The sequence below is a fragment of the Protobothrops mucrosquamatus genome, unplaced genomic scaffold, assembly GCF_001527695.2.
Source record: "Protobothrops mucrosquamatus isolate PMUCROS unplaced genomic scaffold, P.Mucros_1.0 scaffold_69, whole genome shotgun sequence".
In the NCBI taxonomy this organism is placed as follows: domain Eukaryota; kingdom Metazoa; phylum Chordata; class Lepidosauria; order Squamata; family Viperidae; genus Protobothrops; species Protobothrops mucrosquamatus.
In genome coordinates this window covers 657,489-676,058 of record NW_015386145.1, presented here as the reverse complement: position 1 = coordinate 676,058, position 18,570 = coordinate 657,489, and the positions used below count along the sequence as shown (strand labels likewise).

Here is an 18,570-nt window from a genome sequence, read left to right as displayed (position 1 = left end):
TTTGGATCTCCTTTGTGAAGTTATGCTACAGCCTGTCATTTATTTAATGACAAATTTAACACTTCTGAAAGATTTTTCCGTTTCAAAAAGTTACACTTTCTACATCCTGCACATATATATGGTTGTCATTTGGTTCTGGCACATACATCTTTCAATAACGTTGGCCTGTAATTTCTTCATATTGTTTGGTTTATCAGCAGCGTATGTCATCAATCCTGTAGGACTTGCTGAAGTCAGCCACAGCTTGGCAATTCAGCTGCAAACAGGTGAATAGGAAGAAAGTAATTTGTGCAGTTTGGTGGTTGTCAGACAAAAAAGATCCAATCTATATTTTTAACAGACTGCTGGTCTTGCATGAGCCAGACAGAAAAACTGCAAATATTTCCAGGGTTGACATATTTTCCTTTGTGCCATTATGTAGTTTGTTAAAATTGGAAACAATGAATGTAATAAGTTTACAGAAACAGGTGGTAAGATGAAAGGAAAGAGATCAGTGGTGTACATCCTTTTGTTCAAAATGTTGTTGGCAATAGTATAGTTTTGTTAAGTTATAAAGTGATTTTTCCTAGCCACACCTGTTATGCAGTATTTTGTAATATAGTAAAACTTCAATTTTTTTCAAATGGAAGAAATACATTTGAGTCTCATATTACATCTTTAAACTGGAAGGACTTTTATTATATATTTTAATCAATAGTAATTGGAATTGAAAATTTAAAAGCCAAATAGAAAAATGAGTAGTTTTTTAAAAAAATGAAAAAGAAATTCCTGGAAGCTAATTGTGTCATATTGTTTATACTTTTGGTGATAGTAAAACATACTGTATGACCAATGACTTATATATTGCCTAGAATTGTAGAGAAAATGAGTTCATTAACTAAATAAATGGTTTAATTGGTATTAGTGAATCAAGAGGATGCCAGATTTGGTTTTTTTTAAATGTACTCATGGAGTTTGCTATTTTTTGAACTAAAAATTAATGTTATTTATTTTAGGTGTGATTGTCATTTTTGAAAGTAAATTCACTGCAAACGTGTCTCTGCATGGATAGAGCCTATAGTGTTATCTTGCCTGTTATCTAGGATTCTTTTTGGCCTGTGAACTCTGGGAAGGTGTGTATAGGATGCTACCTAGACTATCCTCTCTCCCAAACTGGTGCATAAATTGCATCTTTACCTGCTACAAGAGGACCTTGGGATAGTAACACATGCTCTCATCTTTAAAGATTACACCAAAATTATAATTAGTTCAGAATGTGGTGGCTTGTATCTTAACTGGGTCCTGATGCTGGAAGCAATTTATTTATTTAAATGGGAGCAATTTATTTAATTGGGGGAGTTTTATTTATTTATTTAATTTGTATGTCCATCCATCTCAACAAAGTAATTCTGGGCAGGTGAACAATTTTTTTAAAAAATAAAATAAAATAATGCAAACTTTAAAATACATAGCAGCTAAGAATAAAGCACTCATCATTATGACTAAATTAACCGTTAAACTATATCCTGCACATACTTGAGGCCCCAGGTCCGGGCACAGAACCAGATCTTTATGAAAGCCAGCAGGTTGGTGCCATCCTGGGAGGCTGTTCCATAAGGTGGGCATTATAGCAGAAAATCTTCTAGGCCCCTTCCAGTGGCATTTCTTTGCCGACAGGATCTGAAGCACGCCCATTCTGCCTGAGCCACAACAGAAAACAGAAAGCTGTTTGTGGTTACATTTTGTTCTTCCTCTTCCAACTGGAGGAGCTCATCTTCCAATATCAAGTTGACATTATTTTGGTTGAAAATGGCTATTTATTTGCTTAGCAGAATATTTCAGCAGGATGCCATTTGATTCAGTAGATTGGGTTTGGTCTAAGTCAGTGGTTCTTAACCTTTTTAATGCCGCGACCCCCAACCGGTCGTAAGTCGAGGACTAAACCAGTCATAAGTCGAGGACTAAACCGGTCGTAAGTCGAGGACTACCCAACCGGTCGTAATTCGAGGACTTTTCCTGCCCGGGAGCACCGCGCATGCGTGGTTCCTCCCCCTGTGCCAGCCGAGGCGTAGCTGGCAAGCGGCAGAGACGGAGCAGGCCGACTACCAGCTGTCCCAGCCCAAGGGAGGTAAGGCACCCACCGGAAAAGGGGAAAAAATGGCGGACAGCCTTGCTTGGCGACCCCCGTGAAATGGTCGATCGACCCCAAATGGGGTCGCGACCCATAGGTTGAGAACCGCTGGTCTAAGTACTTGTCTATGCCGGCTGGAGAATTCTGAGAGTTCATATCTCTTAAAATTGTTGGAGGTTGAGAAAAACTGCTATAGTTCACAGTATCATTGAGTTGTGGAAACCTCCTTATGTTTTCAAGTAATGATACACGAAAAAGTGTTTTATATAGATTAAACATTAAAAGTAATGTTTTAAAAAGAATTTTCATGTTTATCCATACCTTTGAAATATGGTTGCCCTCTTATGAATTCTTTCAATGTTTAGGAATTTGTGAAAATGTAGGTATGTATATGCAAATTTTTTCTGGACCCCTTTCCACGTTTAACTGGAATATTTCCTTTCTGAAATTTAAAAAAAAAATGTTATGTGAAACTGAATAAAGTAATGTGAGCTGAAGAATCAGAAAAATTACTTAGAATAATAATTATCATATGGTTACTTTGTTTCTTTATGGAACTGGATTTGATATGAAAGACTGCTGAGCCAACTGAAAACATGAGATGCAACAAAGAAAGTTCTGTTTCAAAGCTGACCATTTTAAAAAAAAATCTTTCTTCCAATTAAGAATTGGGGTCTATTAAATTTTTTTGACATTTATTTACTTTTCAAAAACAGGTGCTGAAACTATTTTTTTGCAAATAGAGTGAATAAGCGTAGTTTTGAATATAGAAAAGATGAAATAATATGAATGGCCACATCCCAATGTAATGTGGGTGGGTGTTTACTGAGCTTTCCTTGTGCAACTGTGCCAGAGTTCCATGCTTCTGACCTGTTACACCTCCCACTGTTACAGTTCAGGTCTCTCTTCAGGAATGGCTGCCAGTAAGTTTTAAAATTGTGGCAAATGGCTTCCTTGGACGTGCAGGGAGAAAAAAGAGACCACCAAACCTATTTTCACTTTTGACCTCATGTAATTTCAACATTGTTTTTGTAAAAGGATGACAACTTCTGTTACATGCTGTGCTACCCAGCTGCATAAATTTAATTTATATTTTGTAACTGATTTGTATGGTTTCAAGGAGTAATCTATTATTTTAATTGGTTTAACTCTGGGAAATTATACATAAATGTAGCTAGAGAAACAAATCTTTCCAGAAGTTCAACATGAGCACAAAGCTAGCTATATGTAGCCAGCTAACTAACAGTGCTACGTTTTGAGCTTTATTGGGTTAACTGAGTGTATTGAAAGTAAATAATTGTAATATTTAACTGTCTTGATGAAAAATATAAATAGGTTGAATTCACAGGCATATACATTTTTCTTTTTATTAGGTGTGAAAACTAAGAATCCTCAGCCGAGTCTTGAGGGTTCAATCCAAAATGTTGAATTGAAGTACTGTAGCACATTGCTGGTCAAATGTGCCTCTGGAACCATCGGATCAATAAAAATTTGTGCCAAAGCCCCAGGTATGTGCAGCTGGACTATGTAAAAGTTGATGGCCTATTTAGTAGAGTTTGTCTTGCTTTTCCTGAGAAGGATTACTGAAACAAGAATTTAGTATTGTTCCCATGAATCAAATCTATGTTTTAATTTCTATTTTTGAAAACAAATTTGGATGATGAAGCATTGCATTCTCAGTAACAAGAATACTCCTATCACTGCTAATTAAATATATATACATACACATACACACACACACACACCCTGAACTTTCAGCTGCAAGTGGCTGATGATTTCTGAACATTATTATTTCAATTAAAGTGATGAAATATTTAATATTAAGTTTTTATTTAAAATGGAATGGACTCTATTCCTGTGTTAACTTACGTTGTTTTCAACTTCAGGATATGGTTTTTTGGATGTATTAATGGACTGTCTCTTCCTTCAAATATGCAATCATAGGGCGGGGATCCTTCCAGTTAACTGCTAGATAGGAGGGGAGGACATGGAAAGGGTAAGAAGAGGAGGTCAATGAATTTTACTATCAATTTCAATTTGAAATCAACAGAACATGCAAGCAGGATGTGCTGCTTGTGATTGGAGACTAGATTTGGAAAAAACGTAGGTACACTGCAATGCATAGGAAATCAAAGTGAAGCAGGAGAATAAATTAACAATTTATCCCACTCCAATTATTTCTTCATACTGTATCTAAATAATCAGAAGGACACTTATATACGTGGTCATCACCAGATGCTTACATAGAAATCAAATTGATTACATGATTGTTAAAAGTAGGTGAAGGAGTTCAGTTATAGTATCAGATACATGGCCAAGTGCTGATTATGGAACAGATCAAAACTGCTCACATGAAATTCAGCCAAAGAAAAAGAAGAAAGCCAACAAATTTCCACAATACAGTCTGAAGCATATACCCATCATTTTCAAAGAGAACATCAGAAATCGCTTTGAAATCCTGAACCTTATTGAGAAGCAGAAGTGTATGAATGAGAAAACTGACTGCCAAAGATAAGGAAACAGAAATAAGCAAATTGAATATGAGAACAAAAAGTGAAAATTGCAAAGAAGAGAAGTCAAGAATGAAAAAAAGACTCAGAAAGAAACGTAACAAAGAATTTCAGAGAGTTGTTGGAAGAGTCAAGAAGCAATGATGTAAAAACAGTAAAGATGAAAGATGGAAAGAATGAAAAAGCAACAAAAGTTTTCCAAAAGATCCCTGAAGGAGGTTCTAACTTTAAATTGATATGCTAAAGGATGCCAATTGACAGATAGCACAGATTCAAAGAAGTTGAAAAAGAGATGGAATATAAAGAAGAATTATACTGAAATTCTATATAGTAAAGATGTTAACGACTAAGATATCTTAGAAGAAAGGTATTAACAACTAAGGTACTTTATTCTCTACTTACAAAAGCCTCTTGTACTAAAATATTAATTTAAATCAGCACCATGCTCATTGCCAAGTTGGAAGACTATGGGAACTGATGGAATACACCCAGAAATATGGTAAGCAACAGAAGAAAGATCAATAATGGTTCTAAGCAAGCTATGCTAGAAATCTGGAGAATAACACAGTGGCCAACAGGTTGGAAATGGTAATCTATACTCTACTATTCCCCTGCCCCCACCCCGGAGACTTAAAGAGTGAAAAGACTATCATACAAAATAGTCTTCTCATAGTCTTCTCATAGTTATGTATAAAATACATAAATACATAATTTTTGTATGCTAGCAAAATAATGCTTAGAGTCATCCAAAACAGACTGGATTTGATTGGATCATTAAACTTGATTGGATCACTACTGCTTGTTGGCCCAGTGGTTAGAATGCAGTATTGCAGACTAATTCTGCTGACTGCCGATTGCCACCTGCCGATTGCCAGCAGTTTAGCAGTTCGAGTCTCACCAGCTCAATATTGACTGAGCCTTCCATCTTTCCGAGGTGGGTAAAATGAGGACCCAGGTTGTTGGGGGCAATATGCTGACTCTGTAAAACACTTGGAGAGGCTGTAAAGCACTGTGAAGTGGTATGTAAGTCTATTGCTATTTCCTACATGGAAGAATTATGCCATATGTTCAAACTCGATTTAGAAAAGGCCAACATGAGACATTAATGATGCGTACTGTATATTCGAAAAGGCCAGAGAATATAAAGAAAGTATGCACTTCATTGATTATAAACATTCCTTTGATTTTGTCAGTTACATCAATCCATGGAATATGCTTAAAAAAAATGAGGATCCTAGAACATTTTGTTGTCCTCATGTGAAACCTATACACATGTCAGGGAAGCAACAGTACAGAGAATATATGGCAAATCATGTTCTTGGCAAGATCCTGGTATCTTCATTTGTACCCAATCTCCCTGACAAGTGGACTGGCGATCCAAACTTTTTGGAAACAGTTTTATAATGATTTTCAACCTGGTGATGATCAACAACTATTTTCCAGAGGCCCTCAGAAATCTCCTTCATTCAAGCCATGACATACTTCCACATACTTTTGTCATGAAGATCAGGCTTTGATAGTGAATATCCAGAATTCAGTTCTGCGAATAAAGTAGAACCTCCCACACTCACATCTGATTATCATCCCATTGATTGAAGCATCTGACTCTAATTTTACCTTCATATGAACTCATAACAATCCTAGAGTTTCACAATTTTTTGCCCCTCACAAGTAGGTAGCTTTCTATCATTTTATTCAATGAAAAATGAACATTAAATGAATAAACAATATAATGATTTGAAGTTACTTGTTTTATTTTAGGACTTGTTTGGAGAACAGATCATGTTTTAGGTGATATTTATGCATAAATATTGAAAATTCAAAACAATTCACAATTGTTAAACACCACAGTACTCTAAAATAGTTATTATTAAGAAAGCTACGAATTATAATTCACTTTATGTTCCATAGAACATACATTTTATATAATTCATTATTGAAACTTCAAATGTATTTGTGTTTTAAATTTTTGCAGCGTTTATTCCTATGCATTTTATTTAGTGCATGTTACTGATTGAAGTACTGCAAATCTTTTGTTGCCTATGCATCATTTGCTGTTGCTTAATTAATAAATAATATAGTTAACACATTGCTATTATTAACAAAGTCTTACGTCAAATGCTTTATTTTGGTATTACTAATAGAAAAAAGTTATATTATCTGATTTTTAAAATTGTAATACATGATGCTATTATATTCTGTTCAACATCTCTTCCTTGCACTCTAATATTTTTTTAAATCATTTATCCAGGTGATGGTGGAAAGGAGAAGCGCATCCCTTTAATACAAGGTCCATCCGATACCAGAGACCTACACAATAGCAAATGGCTCAAGGAAAGCAGAAAGCCAGAGTCACTCTTTGCTCCAGATTGGTTAGCTTTCACCATTCAGATCCCTCAGTGTAAGGATTACAGTTACAGTTCTGGTAAGTGTCAAATTCTTAGAAAAACGGCACCTAGAAGGAGATGGCAGAATTTTATGAGCACGTAAGACCAAGATCCATGAAACCAAGATCCATTGCAATCTCAATGGAAAAGTTGAGGTTGTTTTTTTTTCATTTGACCAAGTTAGACATTCTCATGTGGTATTTGCATCCATATTTTTAACTGCTATTTCATTTATTAAGTCCATGATAGCAATAGTCCATTGCTATTGCTATTATTAATAGTTTTGGTATGGAATATACCAGAAATAATTATCCCTGTGTGATATATTGGCCGATACATAAACTTTTAACTTGTTTTCATAAAGATTTTTTTAACTTAAATCAGCTGGCTGGTTAAATTTTAAAAGTTGCCAAGTTTGAAAAACACTGATTTAAAGGAATTAAATAGAATGATGAACAAATTTTGAAAAATATATTTTGCTCTCACTGTTACTATGGTGACATAAACTTTAAGAAATTGGGAATTTAAAGAAACAGTTAGCCCCTTTTCTTTATGATATTGTAAAGAGAAAATGCCACAGAATACTCGTATTGGAATTGAACCAATGCAAAATATGGTGGGCGCAATATAAGAGTTTTAATTGGCTGGAATAAATAAGAATTTAGTTATGTTTCATGTTCATTATATAGATGACTCTCTTTATTTGCTAGGGTTTTGTTCAAGCTGAACAATCATGGATAATGAAACCATATGGGATGTTGAAAAGATATACCTCATAAATAATGGAAAGGTCTGTTTGCCATTTTGCTCTTGTGTAAAATATATAAAAACATTTAAAAAATTCTCATCCAAACAGAACGTTACACCAAAAATCATGGATATTCAAAACCCTTTACCATAGATAATGATCTGGTGTGTATATACTAACCACCAACTCACAAAACAGTGGTAATGGGATCACAGATAACTAGGGCCACATGTATTTTGTTTGTAGTTCATTATGTTGTTAAATATTGGATATTGAAAGCTGTTTCTGCTATTTTTGTACGGAGCAACTTATCAGTTCAGGGAAGAAATACAAGAAAAAGATTTGGGTTCTTGTCAAGTCATTTAAACATCAGATGTGGTTTAAAGACAGTTACACTTATTACACATGTTTCTACAGGTAATTTTTGACTTATGACACAGTTAGGACTGGAATACTGGTCATTGAGTGAAGAGGTCATTAAGCGAGACATTATTTGAGTGCTTCATTCAATGCCTGTAATCCTGGCATTCCCAGTTGTCATTAAGTGATTGCGTGGTTTATCAATAGCAATAGCACTTAGACTTATAGTATTGACCACTCCGTAGTGCTTTACAGCACTCTCTGAGTGGTTTACAATGTCAGCATATTGCCCCCAACAATCTGGGTCCTCATTTTACCAACCTTGAAAGGATGAAAGGATGAGTCAACCTTAAGCCTCATCAGGATCTAACTCCAGGCTGTGGGCAGAGTTGGCCTGCAATACTGCATTCTAACCACTGAGCCACCAGGCTCTTAAGTGGATGTAGCCCAGGTAAGGAGTGTTGGATGCTTCAGGGGGTGGGAGAGACCCTGGAAGGACCTGCTGAAGAGCTGAAAATCCTCCCTGCCAAAATCCAAGCAGGATTTTCAGCCCCTGTGCGAAGAGACACATATGTGCCCATCTCCGCCAGGCCTCGCAAAGCCTCCCCCCACCCATTAAAGGCAAAGGTGTTCAGCCTGCCAAAGGTGTTCAGCTTTCCTCATGAGGCAGTTTTTTCAGCCAGTCCCCAGAGATAAACTGGAGTCCTCTCTGCAGGTGACAACAGCTTGCAACCTTCCTTGCTGGTTTCCCCATTAACTTTGTAAGTGCCTATAGCACTGTTTCTCAACCTTGACAATGCTGGCTGTGGAATTCTGGGAGTTGAAGTCCACATGCCTTAAAATTGTCAAGGTTGAGAAACACTGGCCTATAGGTTGCCAAGTACCCAGATTACAATCATGTGACTGCAGAGGTGTTGGGGAAGTGTTTATGGGCCACAAAGCATTCTTTCTGAGGCTGTTGTAATTCATAACTCGAGGACTGCCTATACAGTTGATATTTCAAAATTGGCTTGATCTCTGTTCTTTCAAAGGGAAAATAAACCAGAAAGGAAATAAACAGAATTCTACAAATTTAGAAAAAAACGTTTCATCTCCAGAAAGAATTTTATAATAAAGGGATAAGTCAATTAGAAAAACAAACAAACTGAGAATTTAACAAAGAATGTCCTTTTTCTTACTGAGTCATTTATAACCTCTCGATCCCATTTTTCATCGCTCAAAAAGAACCCCCCTCCAATCTGCCTAGGACAGCTGTAGGGAACAAGATGTTGCTGGCAGCAGCCCCAGGAACCGTGACCAATGCTGAGGGGCACTTAGGAGTAAAATTTAGAGGATTAAAAGATGCCTGGTCTAGTAGGAGGTCCTGTTATAAAAATGATTTTATTCTTTTTCCACAATGAAGGTTATATATTTTTTTTATCAATGGGTCATTTAATTTTTTTTGCACATTTTAAAAATTGCATAGAATAAATAAAAATAGTGACTCTATAAGCTGAAATCTATAGTATTATAGATTTAAGAACAGTATTATATATTTCTTTCATTATACCCAGTAAAGTACAACTCTTTTACTGAAATCTGCAGAAACATAAATTACAACAGCAACAATGTTATTTGATACCTCCATATGTTGCAGAGGTTAATTTTGTTCAGTGGGGTTAATTAGAAAGGAAGAGATGGGCATAAAATTCAGGATGGTTGTCTCAAATCTTTTTTCCCCTTAGTATTGAAGTTTGAATAAAATGAAATTGTCATTTTTTTCTGTTCAACTTTTGGTCAAAGATGCAATTAATTCGGATGGAGTTTGTTTTGCAAAAGAATGATTTTATATTACTAGGTTACATAGTACATAACACCTACACAACACATATACACACAATTTTAAAAACAATTTATCTTAAATAATTTTTAATTAAAGACAATTCACATTTATGGTTTGGGCATAAGCATAAAAATTATACTCATCTATCCTGTTACACTTCCTCTTCTCTCCCTGAGGATTTCACTCCATACTTTATGTGCAATTATTGCTGGTTTTCTATCATGTTCCCACTGGATTTCTGTTCCAAAAAAGAAAGAAAAAAAAATCTTATCCTTCTGATGACAGAACTTGCTTCGATGATTTCATGCTCTTAGCATTTTTGTTCACGGGAATTAGGAGCAAAATGTAGCTGCAGCTGAACATGGCATCTATTTTTGTAATGCAGAAGTTTATGCTTTGTTATTGGAGCTAAATGAAGAGATACAGGTGTTGTCCAGCTTAATCTGTTGGGATTTCTTGATGGTTAAGGCTTGCCTGTGCTTCCAGAGTCAAATAGCAGCTGTGAGACAAGGATTTATGCTTTTCTTAGAACTTTGGGATTTTAAAATGTTACATTTAATCACAAGCACAGAAAGAAAGCAAATGTTAAAGATGTTACATATACAAGTTGGAGGCTGATCTCTTTTCCATATGAGCTAGTTGTGGGAATAGAGGATCCAAGTTCTCTTTAATCTTAATATGGATGATTTTATAAGGATTATGATATTTTCCAAAACATGAATATCAGGATATTTCTGTTGTGGCGCAGAATAATTCTAACTCTTTCTCATTATCCCATATATTCACATTATTTTATTTTTGAGTTTCTGGTATCAAAAGAATAACGATAAGCTGGTACTTCAGATATTGTTATATATTAATTGTATTTAATTTATCCAGGAACATGGTCAAACCCAAAATTAAAAATGTTTAAGCTCTATCAAATTTAAATAGTCAAGCAGATATATTTTTTAATGTAAAGGGAAATTAAAAATTGAAAATTCATTGAAATTATTATCAAAACCTGCTAGTTATAATAATAATTTGAATATTATTATATTATTAGTAGTAGTATATTATTCATTTTTCTGCAGAATTAAGGTATGAGCTTCTAAATGACTTTTCTATCTCAAGAAGATTTATAAATTGATTGAAATGTCAGTGTGTGAAAAGATATTGATAAAGCATTTCCTAGAGCTAGTTGATACTCAGATATTTTGGTAATAATGGAAAGTGAACATGCTAAAAAATTAAAAATGATAATGACAGCATTAACTTTATCCAGAGATCTGGTGTAATTAATAGGAGTTACTACAAAATCTCAGTAATAATATTTCTTGAAGAATCTTCTTCCTACTAATAGGGAGGACACCCCATTATTTTGTTACTTTCACACATGTACTCACATGTACATATAGAAAATTAGTCAAACTCTGGAGGAAATATGCCTTGTGATTACCTCAATTGGCTCGGGAAGTAATTTTCTAAACTATAACATAGTACCAGCCCCCGATGACAGGGTTTAATTATAATTTTTAAGGAAAACATTCCTGAAATCTCTAACATGAAATTCTAAGCAAAAACATTCAAACTGTTATTTTTGGATTATTATGTATGTGTTCTGACATGGTACATTACTGAATTAGACTGTATATTTTGGAGTTGCTATTAGAGACATTTAGGGAGAGAAAAAACTGTGTCTTTTATTATGTGCAGGTTCTTCTCTTGCCAGAGCTTGTGGGGAAGTCATAGATATATATTTATGATGCAATATTTTGTTCTTATGGAAATGGTGATTTAGCAGATTTAGCATTTTAGGTTTATAAGAATTAAACTGAAGTATCAGAAGTAATGAGACCAAATACAATATGGCACTTTAAAAACAAAATCTTGCTAATGTAGAAAGAATAGCACACTTAAGATTTATATTATATTATATAGATGGACTTCTTTCAAAGGTACAAGTAGGAAATTAGATTTTAATCTAAATTTAATGTTTCAATTTTGAGGCTAATTCCATGAGGACTTAATTAATGAGAGTGAAAAAGAAACAACATTTATTAAAGAAAGAGAATACAATTGATAGCAAGACTGACCCTATAGCACAGGAAGACCAAAAAGGATCCCAAACCAGTGGGGCTCAATCATCTTAACTCAAAATCTGTGATAACAATCAGGTTGTTAAAAATTATAAAAAAAACAATGAAGAGAGAGCAGTATGGATCTCCAAGGGGCTATCATTCTAGAGGTCCGGAACCATCACCAAAAAAGCACACTTCTTGGATTTCAGGAAATGATATTGCTTAATTAACAGGACACAAAATGTGTCTACTCTAGCTGACCTCACCAGATGGGAGGAAACACTGGTACCCCTATGTCACCAGAGCTTCATAGGTGATAGCCAGCACCTTGAATTGTACTTAGATGCCAAATGAAAACTGTGCAGCTTGTAAATGAGTAGGGACACATGTACATACTATGGCATACCCATCACTGCATTCTGAGTCAGCTGTATATTTGGAATGGGTTTCAAAGGAAACTCCATGTAAAGCACATTATAATAGTTCAATGAATGACTGAAGGACTTTCTGGTGCGTGAATGGACATAACTGTTAAATGGTTCTCTTGACTTCAGCTGCCACCTGCAGTTTTCTGTAATGGGTAGATTTGTGCTTTATAAGACCATGGTTGCATTTTGTCCTCTTTTAAATGTAGTTAACAGGCTTTCAAAAAAAAAAATCAAATAGGATCAGGTGTATCCTAAATAAAATATGTTAAGTTCTTACCATGATAATTTTTTACTTCTTGATTTCTGTCTTGCTTTTTGATTCAGAAGAACCCCTAACACAACTTAGGGTACATTACATAATTACAACTGTAATTATATTTCATAATTTTTTTACCCTATGATATATATATATAGCATTTATCTGAAGTAGTATGTTCCTTCTTGTTTCATTTTTTGATTGTTTGCATTTGGATGGACCATTGCTTTACTGTGACTTGACTTCCTATGGTAGGTGTACATTTTCAGGCTTAAGTAACATGTGAGGGTGTCCTCCCTGAATCACAGACAGTTGGACTTGTACAAGACTCAGAGTTCTTATTCTGAGTTTCCACAGTCCTAGTCCATATAAGGTCTAGGTAAATTGGGCAACTTTAGAAAAAAAAGAAGAAGCAGGAAGAAACAGACATGCACATTACATGCAGATATTAATTTGAGCTGCAAATAAATACTATTGTAAGGTTGCTTCCAAACTTGTTCTGTTTTTTTCTTTCCAAAGTTGCAGTTATTAGAGGAGAAGAGTTGGAATTTTCTGTTTCATTTTCCTATAATTGAGACATGCTTAAGTACATCATTTAAACCCATGGTTAATAGCATAAATAACAGGCTTCAGAAAGGATATTTTTTTCATTGATAATGCCAATAAAATGATCAATCATTCCTGGAATTTACATCTATATCTAAGATAGAAATAGCTTTTGTATACTTGGATCACCAATGCTCCTAACTCTTTTTGGAGCCAAAGAATGCCTGGAGATTGTTGGCAAGAAAGATTGTTGGCTGTGATGTGCCAAGGGAGCAAAGTTAGAGGGCCAGGTCTTTAGAGGGCCAGAACTAGACAGAGATGAGACACATTCAGAATGAAAAAGAGTGCAATAAAAAAATCTGGATCTTTGACTTAAGAGAAAATTAAGGAAAGATAATAGAATAAATATAATTGCATAAGGGAAAAGGCTAGAATTATGGGTTAAAAACAGGAACAGTTAATAGGTATATTAGAAATGCAAAGGTTAATACAGAGGTAAGATAAGGCTAAAAATAATTGTACAGGAGAAAAAAATATGAAACCAATGTTTACTACAGAAGAAAGTCTATTTTTGTATTGTAACATTAAAAAAATAAATCTTTTTTATAAATACAAGATACAAGATATAATAATACAATTGGAAGGGACCTTGGAAATCTTTTAGTCCAACCCCCTGCTCAGACAGGAAACCCTATACCACTTCAGACAAATGGTTGTCTAATCTCTTCTTAAAACCTTCCAGTGTTGGAACGTTCACAACTTCTGGAGGCAAGTTTTTCCACTGATTAATTGTTCTGTCAGGAAATTTCTTCTTAGTTCTAGGTTGCTTCTCTCCTAGATTAGTTTCCATCCATTGCTTCTTGTCCTGCCCTCAGGTGCTTTGGAGAATAGCTTGACTCCCTCTTCTTTGTGGCAACCCCTGAGATATTGGAACACTGCTATCATGTCCCCCCTCATCCTTCTCTTCATTAAACTAGACATATCCAATGCCAGCAACCGTTCTTTATATGTTTTAGCCTCCAATCGCCTGATCATCTTTGTTGCTGTTCTCTACACTCCTTCTAGTGTCTCAACATCTGTTTTACATTGTGATGACCAAAACAGGGTGCAAGTGTGGCCTTACCAAGGCATTATAAAGTGGTATTAACACTTCACGTGATCTTGATTCTATCTCTCTGTTAATGCAGCCTAGCACTGTGTTGGCTTTTTTGGCAGCTGCAGCACACTGCTGGCTCATATTTAAGTGACTGTCCACTAGGACTCCGAGATCCCTCTCACAGTTACTACTATTGAGAGAAGTACCACCTATACTATATCTGTGCATTTGGTTTTTCTTGCCTAAATGTAGAACCTTACTTTTTTCACCACTGAATTTCATTTTGTTAGATAGCGCCCAGTGTTCAAGTCTGTCAAGATCCTTCTGTATCTTAAGTCTATCTTCTGGAGTGCTGGCTATTCCAGCCAGCTTGGTTTGATTTTATCATGCCTGGGTTGTACAACCTTGGAACTGATAACGGGGTGTCTTGGAATTCTTCCCCCCATCCTTTGCTATGCACACCAAAATGCTGTATAATATCCCTTGTTTAGTGGTGGGAATACGGCCACTTCTCTGGGCAAAAGAAAACTATCCCTTCCTTGAAATGGGATAAAACCTCAAATTCAACACTGTTCTTTCAAAAGTGAAATTATTTTACCTTGATTTTATTTTTATCTTTAATATTCATTTTGTTTACAACCAACATGCTGGCTGGGGAATTCTGAGAGTGGAAGTTCACACATCCTGAAGTTGCGAAGAAGTTGAGAAAAACTGATTTAGGCTTTGATGGGGGAAAAAAACTTTCAGAATCTTGTCAGTAATGATAAGCCATAGTCCAGATACAACCACTTTTGACAGCTTTTTTTTTAAGTTCTTCAGAAGGTTGTGTAGTAAAATATACACAAGAGAAAAAACTTTTGAAAAATGGTTGAGAAAATTGCTATCAAATTCCCTGGTCTCATTTTGCTTGATAATAATTGTTAGAAAATAAGGGTACTACTGTGGTGTAGTATATGTTTATACACACAGTGGTATCTAAGCAGTTGTATAAGAGTTGTATGAACTATTATTTGGTTTCCAGCTGTTACAGAATGATAGATACCTGATTATTTCCATAGAGAAAACAAGGGAATTCTCAGGCCTAACTGTTGGAATTATGAAAAATTTATATGCCTTTAGCTCTAAAGATTTGGTAGTAGATGAATGGAAGGAAATGTGAAACTATCTTTTTCTCTGGTTCTGTGCTTCTAACAGCCGGTAAATATTTTAATACACAAATACATAATTTGCTTAATATTTATTTATCTATCAAATTTATATGCACACCCATCTCACAAGGAGTGATTCTGTGTGGCATACAATTGAGTGAAACAATAAATATATTGTAAAATTATAAACTATTGTAAAATTAATGCAAAGCTAATATCATATTAATATTTGAGCTTTGTGAATATATGTTTTAGAGTGAAATGCAGATTTGTTCTAAAAAAATAGCTGACTTTGATATTTAGAAAAGTTGACATTTTTAAAAAAAAATCAGGTTTCTTAGAAACATTAAAAGTTAATTCAAGAAACACTCTAAATTAGCTTTACATCTTATGTCTAAAGTGTATACAATGGAGGTTCACTCAATACTTCTCTACAATTTTTAGCTATTAGTAAAATATAACGAGAGGCAATTGCCCTCTTCAAAAGAGTTAGCGTAGCAGAAATGTTGATGCATTTGGAGTGAAACATCTTTATCAAGTTAATGCAAGACAGTCATGCCCTACTTGAATTACTCATTTATAATAGCTGAGCAGCAGCCTGCATGTGGACTTTGAAATCCTGGGAAAATAGGATGTATGCATGCATTTTGAAAGTCTTTGCTTGAAACAGCTGGAAAATGTTCCAGTGGATAGTCAGCTACTAGCTGTTGCCTGCAGTTTTCAACATCAGGAAGATGTGCTCAGATTAATTACTTACTAGATTCATTATTTCCAATGTGTGAATTTTATTGCCCTTTGTGACTGTCTAAAAATATAAGTGACTCCTTCACTAACTTGAACCTAATTATAGATGAGTGTGACAGATGTCACTTTTGACAAGCATATCCAGAATAGTACCCAGAACAACACATTTAGACAGAAAACCAAATATGAATATAACAATGAGTTTTTCAGATTATTTGGCAAATAAATTCATTTAACCAAAACAAAAAGTGAATATAAAATATTCTTTAAGCAAGAATCTAAGAGCAATTTCATTTGATATCAAGAGATACTGTTAATCTAGTTTGTACTAATGAAAAACCAGAACCAGGAAAAATAATCCTTACACGTTGTCCAAATAGTGGTTGAGTTTTGTTTTAGAATCTTTCTCTACTTATTTTTGTATTTCTAGAAGAACAAGATTACAATATTTCATTGGATTACTCTTATTATGAAAATAACAAAGAAAAACTAAATACTGTATATGAATTAAAATGTCAGAATTATGACGTTTTGTGATGTTTGGTCTAAAGTCATTCATTATTATTTCCTTTTTCAATTTGCATTTTGTATGATCTCATCTTTCCCAGCAGACATGTGTTGCAAACAAACCACACTGTTCTATTGAAGGACAGTGCAGCTGTTAATACATATATTCAGGAAGTGTGTATAATTTCATATGGAAGGAATATATGCTCAAAATTAATAAAATCCCCAATTAAAAAATTCAAATCATTTAAGCAATTTCATATATGTCGAAAAGGTGCAATTCTGTAATCCAACAGATATGTGCCATGTTGAGCTAAAACTACCATTGATGTTAATGAAACTGTTGCAAAGGCCCAGTCAAATTCAGCTCACCTTTTCTGGCCTAATAGAACAAGTATATTGTTGCATCAAAGATTTTCTAGGTGCAAAGATGAAAACATTCAGATTTTGCTTGTGGGTGCAGTAAGAAATACAATCCAATGGGAAAAAGCTGCGGCCATGTGAGCCGTTGAATGCCCAAAGAAAAGCACATATAATGCCCTTGCTCCGTGAACTGGATTGGATGCCAGTTCGCTTTTGTGTCCAAAGCAAGATGTTACTTATCACATGACATGGGGCCAGGCTACCTACGGAACTGACTTTGCCCCATCACATTAGCCCATCCCATTTGATCAGGCAGGGAAGGCTGCAAACCCCGTTTGTCAAAGAATTTCAACTGGTAGAGTCTTGGAAAAGAACCTTTACTGCTGCTGCCACAACTTTATGGACCATTCTGCCTTCATAGGTGAGGCAGACCCCCATTTTCCTGAGCGGCTGTAAAGGGGTCAAAACATGGTTCTGTGGCCTTGCAAGGGGGGGGCACAGAGGACCATGCAATCATGGGCTGGCTGGTTCCATGAGAGCCCCTCCCATATTAACTAATGTTAAATGGCCATCTTGGCATTTTCTATCTTTCTGAAATTTTATAATGTCATAATCTTATAATTTTTAAATTTTTAAACTTAAGTCAATTTAATATTTTAATGTTAATTTTATATGTTGTTTTATGTCAATTATATTGCATACCATCTGGGTGATTTGGAAACATGAAATATATAAATGAATGAATGTATGAATGAATAATTGAAATGAAATGATAAATGAATGAATAAAAGAAATCAGGAGGAAATGGGAGGGGAGAAACAAATTCAGTTACTTGCTTATTTTATATATATGTGCAATATATACTAAATATTATTTAGCATAAATAGTACAGAATATTTACAGGGATGAGTGATGGAGAAAAAAGTCCATTATTGTGAACTTGGTTTTGATGTGTTTACTAATTAGGGTTGCTGGGATTGCACAAAGAAAGCAACCAGCTTCAAATCAATATGTGGTTCAAACTTTGCTAAAGTTTTTAGTGTTTTCATTGGCAGCATTGCTTCAAAGAAGAACTATATGACTTTTTTAAAAAAACAAAGAGTCATTTATATCTCTTCACTTCCAGTGGTAAAGTACATTAATAACAAAGGAAATAACCTTAAAATGTGAATTGGACATGTGAAAATATTGAAGCAGTGATTGTATAGTGATTGTACTGGATGATACGTTAAGAACCACATTCAACATATATGCTTAATTTATTCTTACTCTTGCCATCTACATTTATTTAAATGCACCTAGATCTTATAAGATATGCCTAACATTTTGTTTGGCTCAAGATCAACATTTAAAAATAATCTATGAAAAATACAAAGAATGTTAGAGTTGAAATAAATATTATTTTTGTCCTATGGGTTTTGCATATTTTATTGGGTTTTTTCCCCCTCATATTGCAATTCTATCCAGTTTATCTTGTTATATTGT

At 34.6% G+C, this 18,570-nt stretch overlaps 1 protein-coding gene across 1 annotated transcript in view; it reads left to right on the top strand.

Moving 5' to 3' along the window:
• Nucleotides 1-18,570, top strand: part of VPS13B (vacuolar protein sorting 13 homolog B) — a 310,137-nt gene that overhangs the window by 63,312 nt on the left and 228,255 nt on the right. The window contains exons 18-19 of the mRNA XM_015813428.1: nt 3,484-3,618; nt 6,872-7,045. Coding sequence (XP_015668914.1) covers nt 3,484-3,618; nt 6,872-7,045 — 309 coding nt within the window. The remainder of the gene's footprint in view (nt 1-3,483; nt 3,619-6,871; nt 7,046-18,570) is intronic.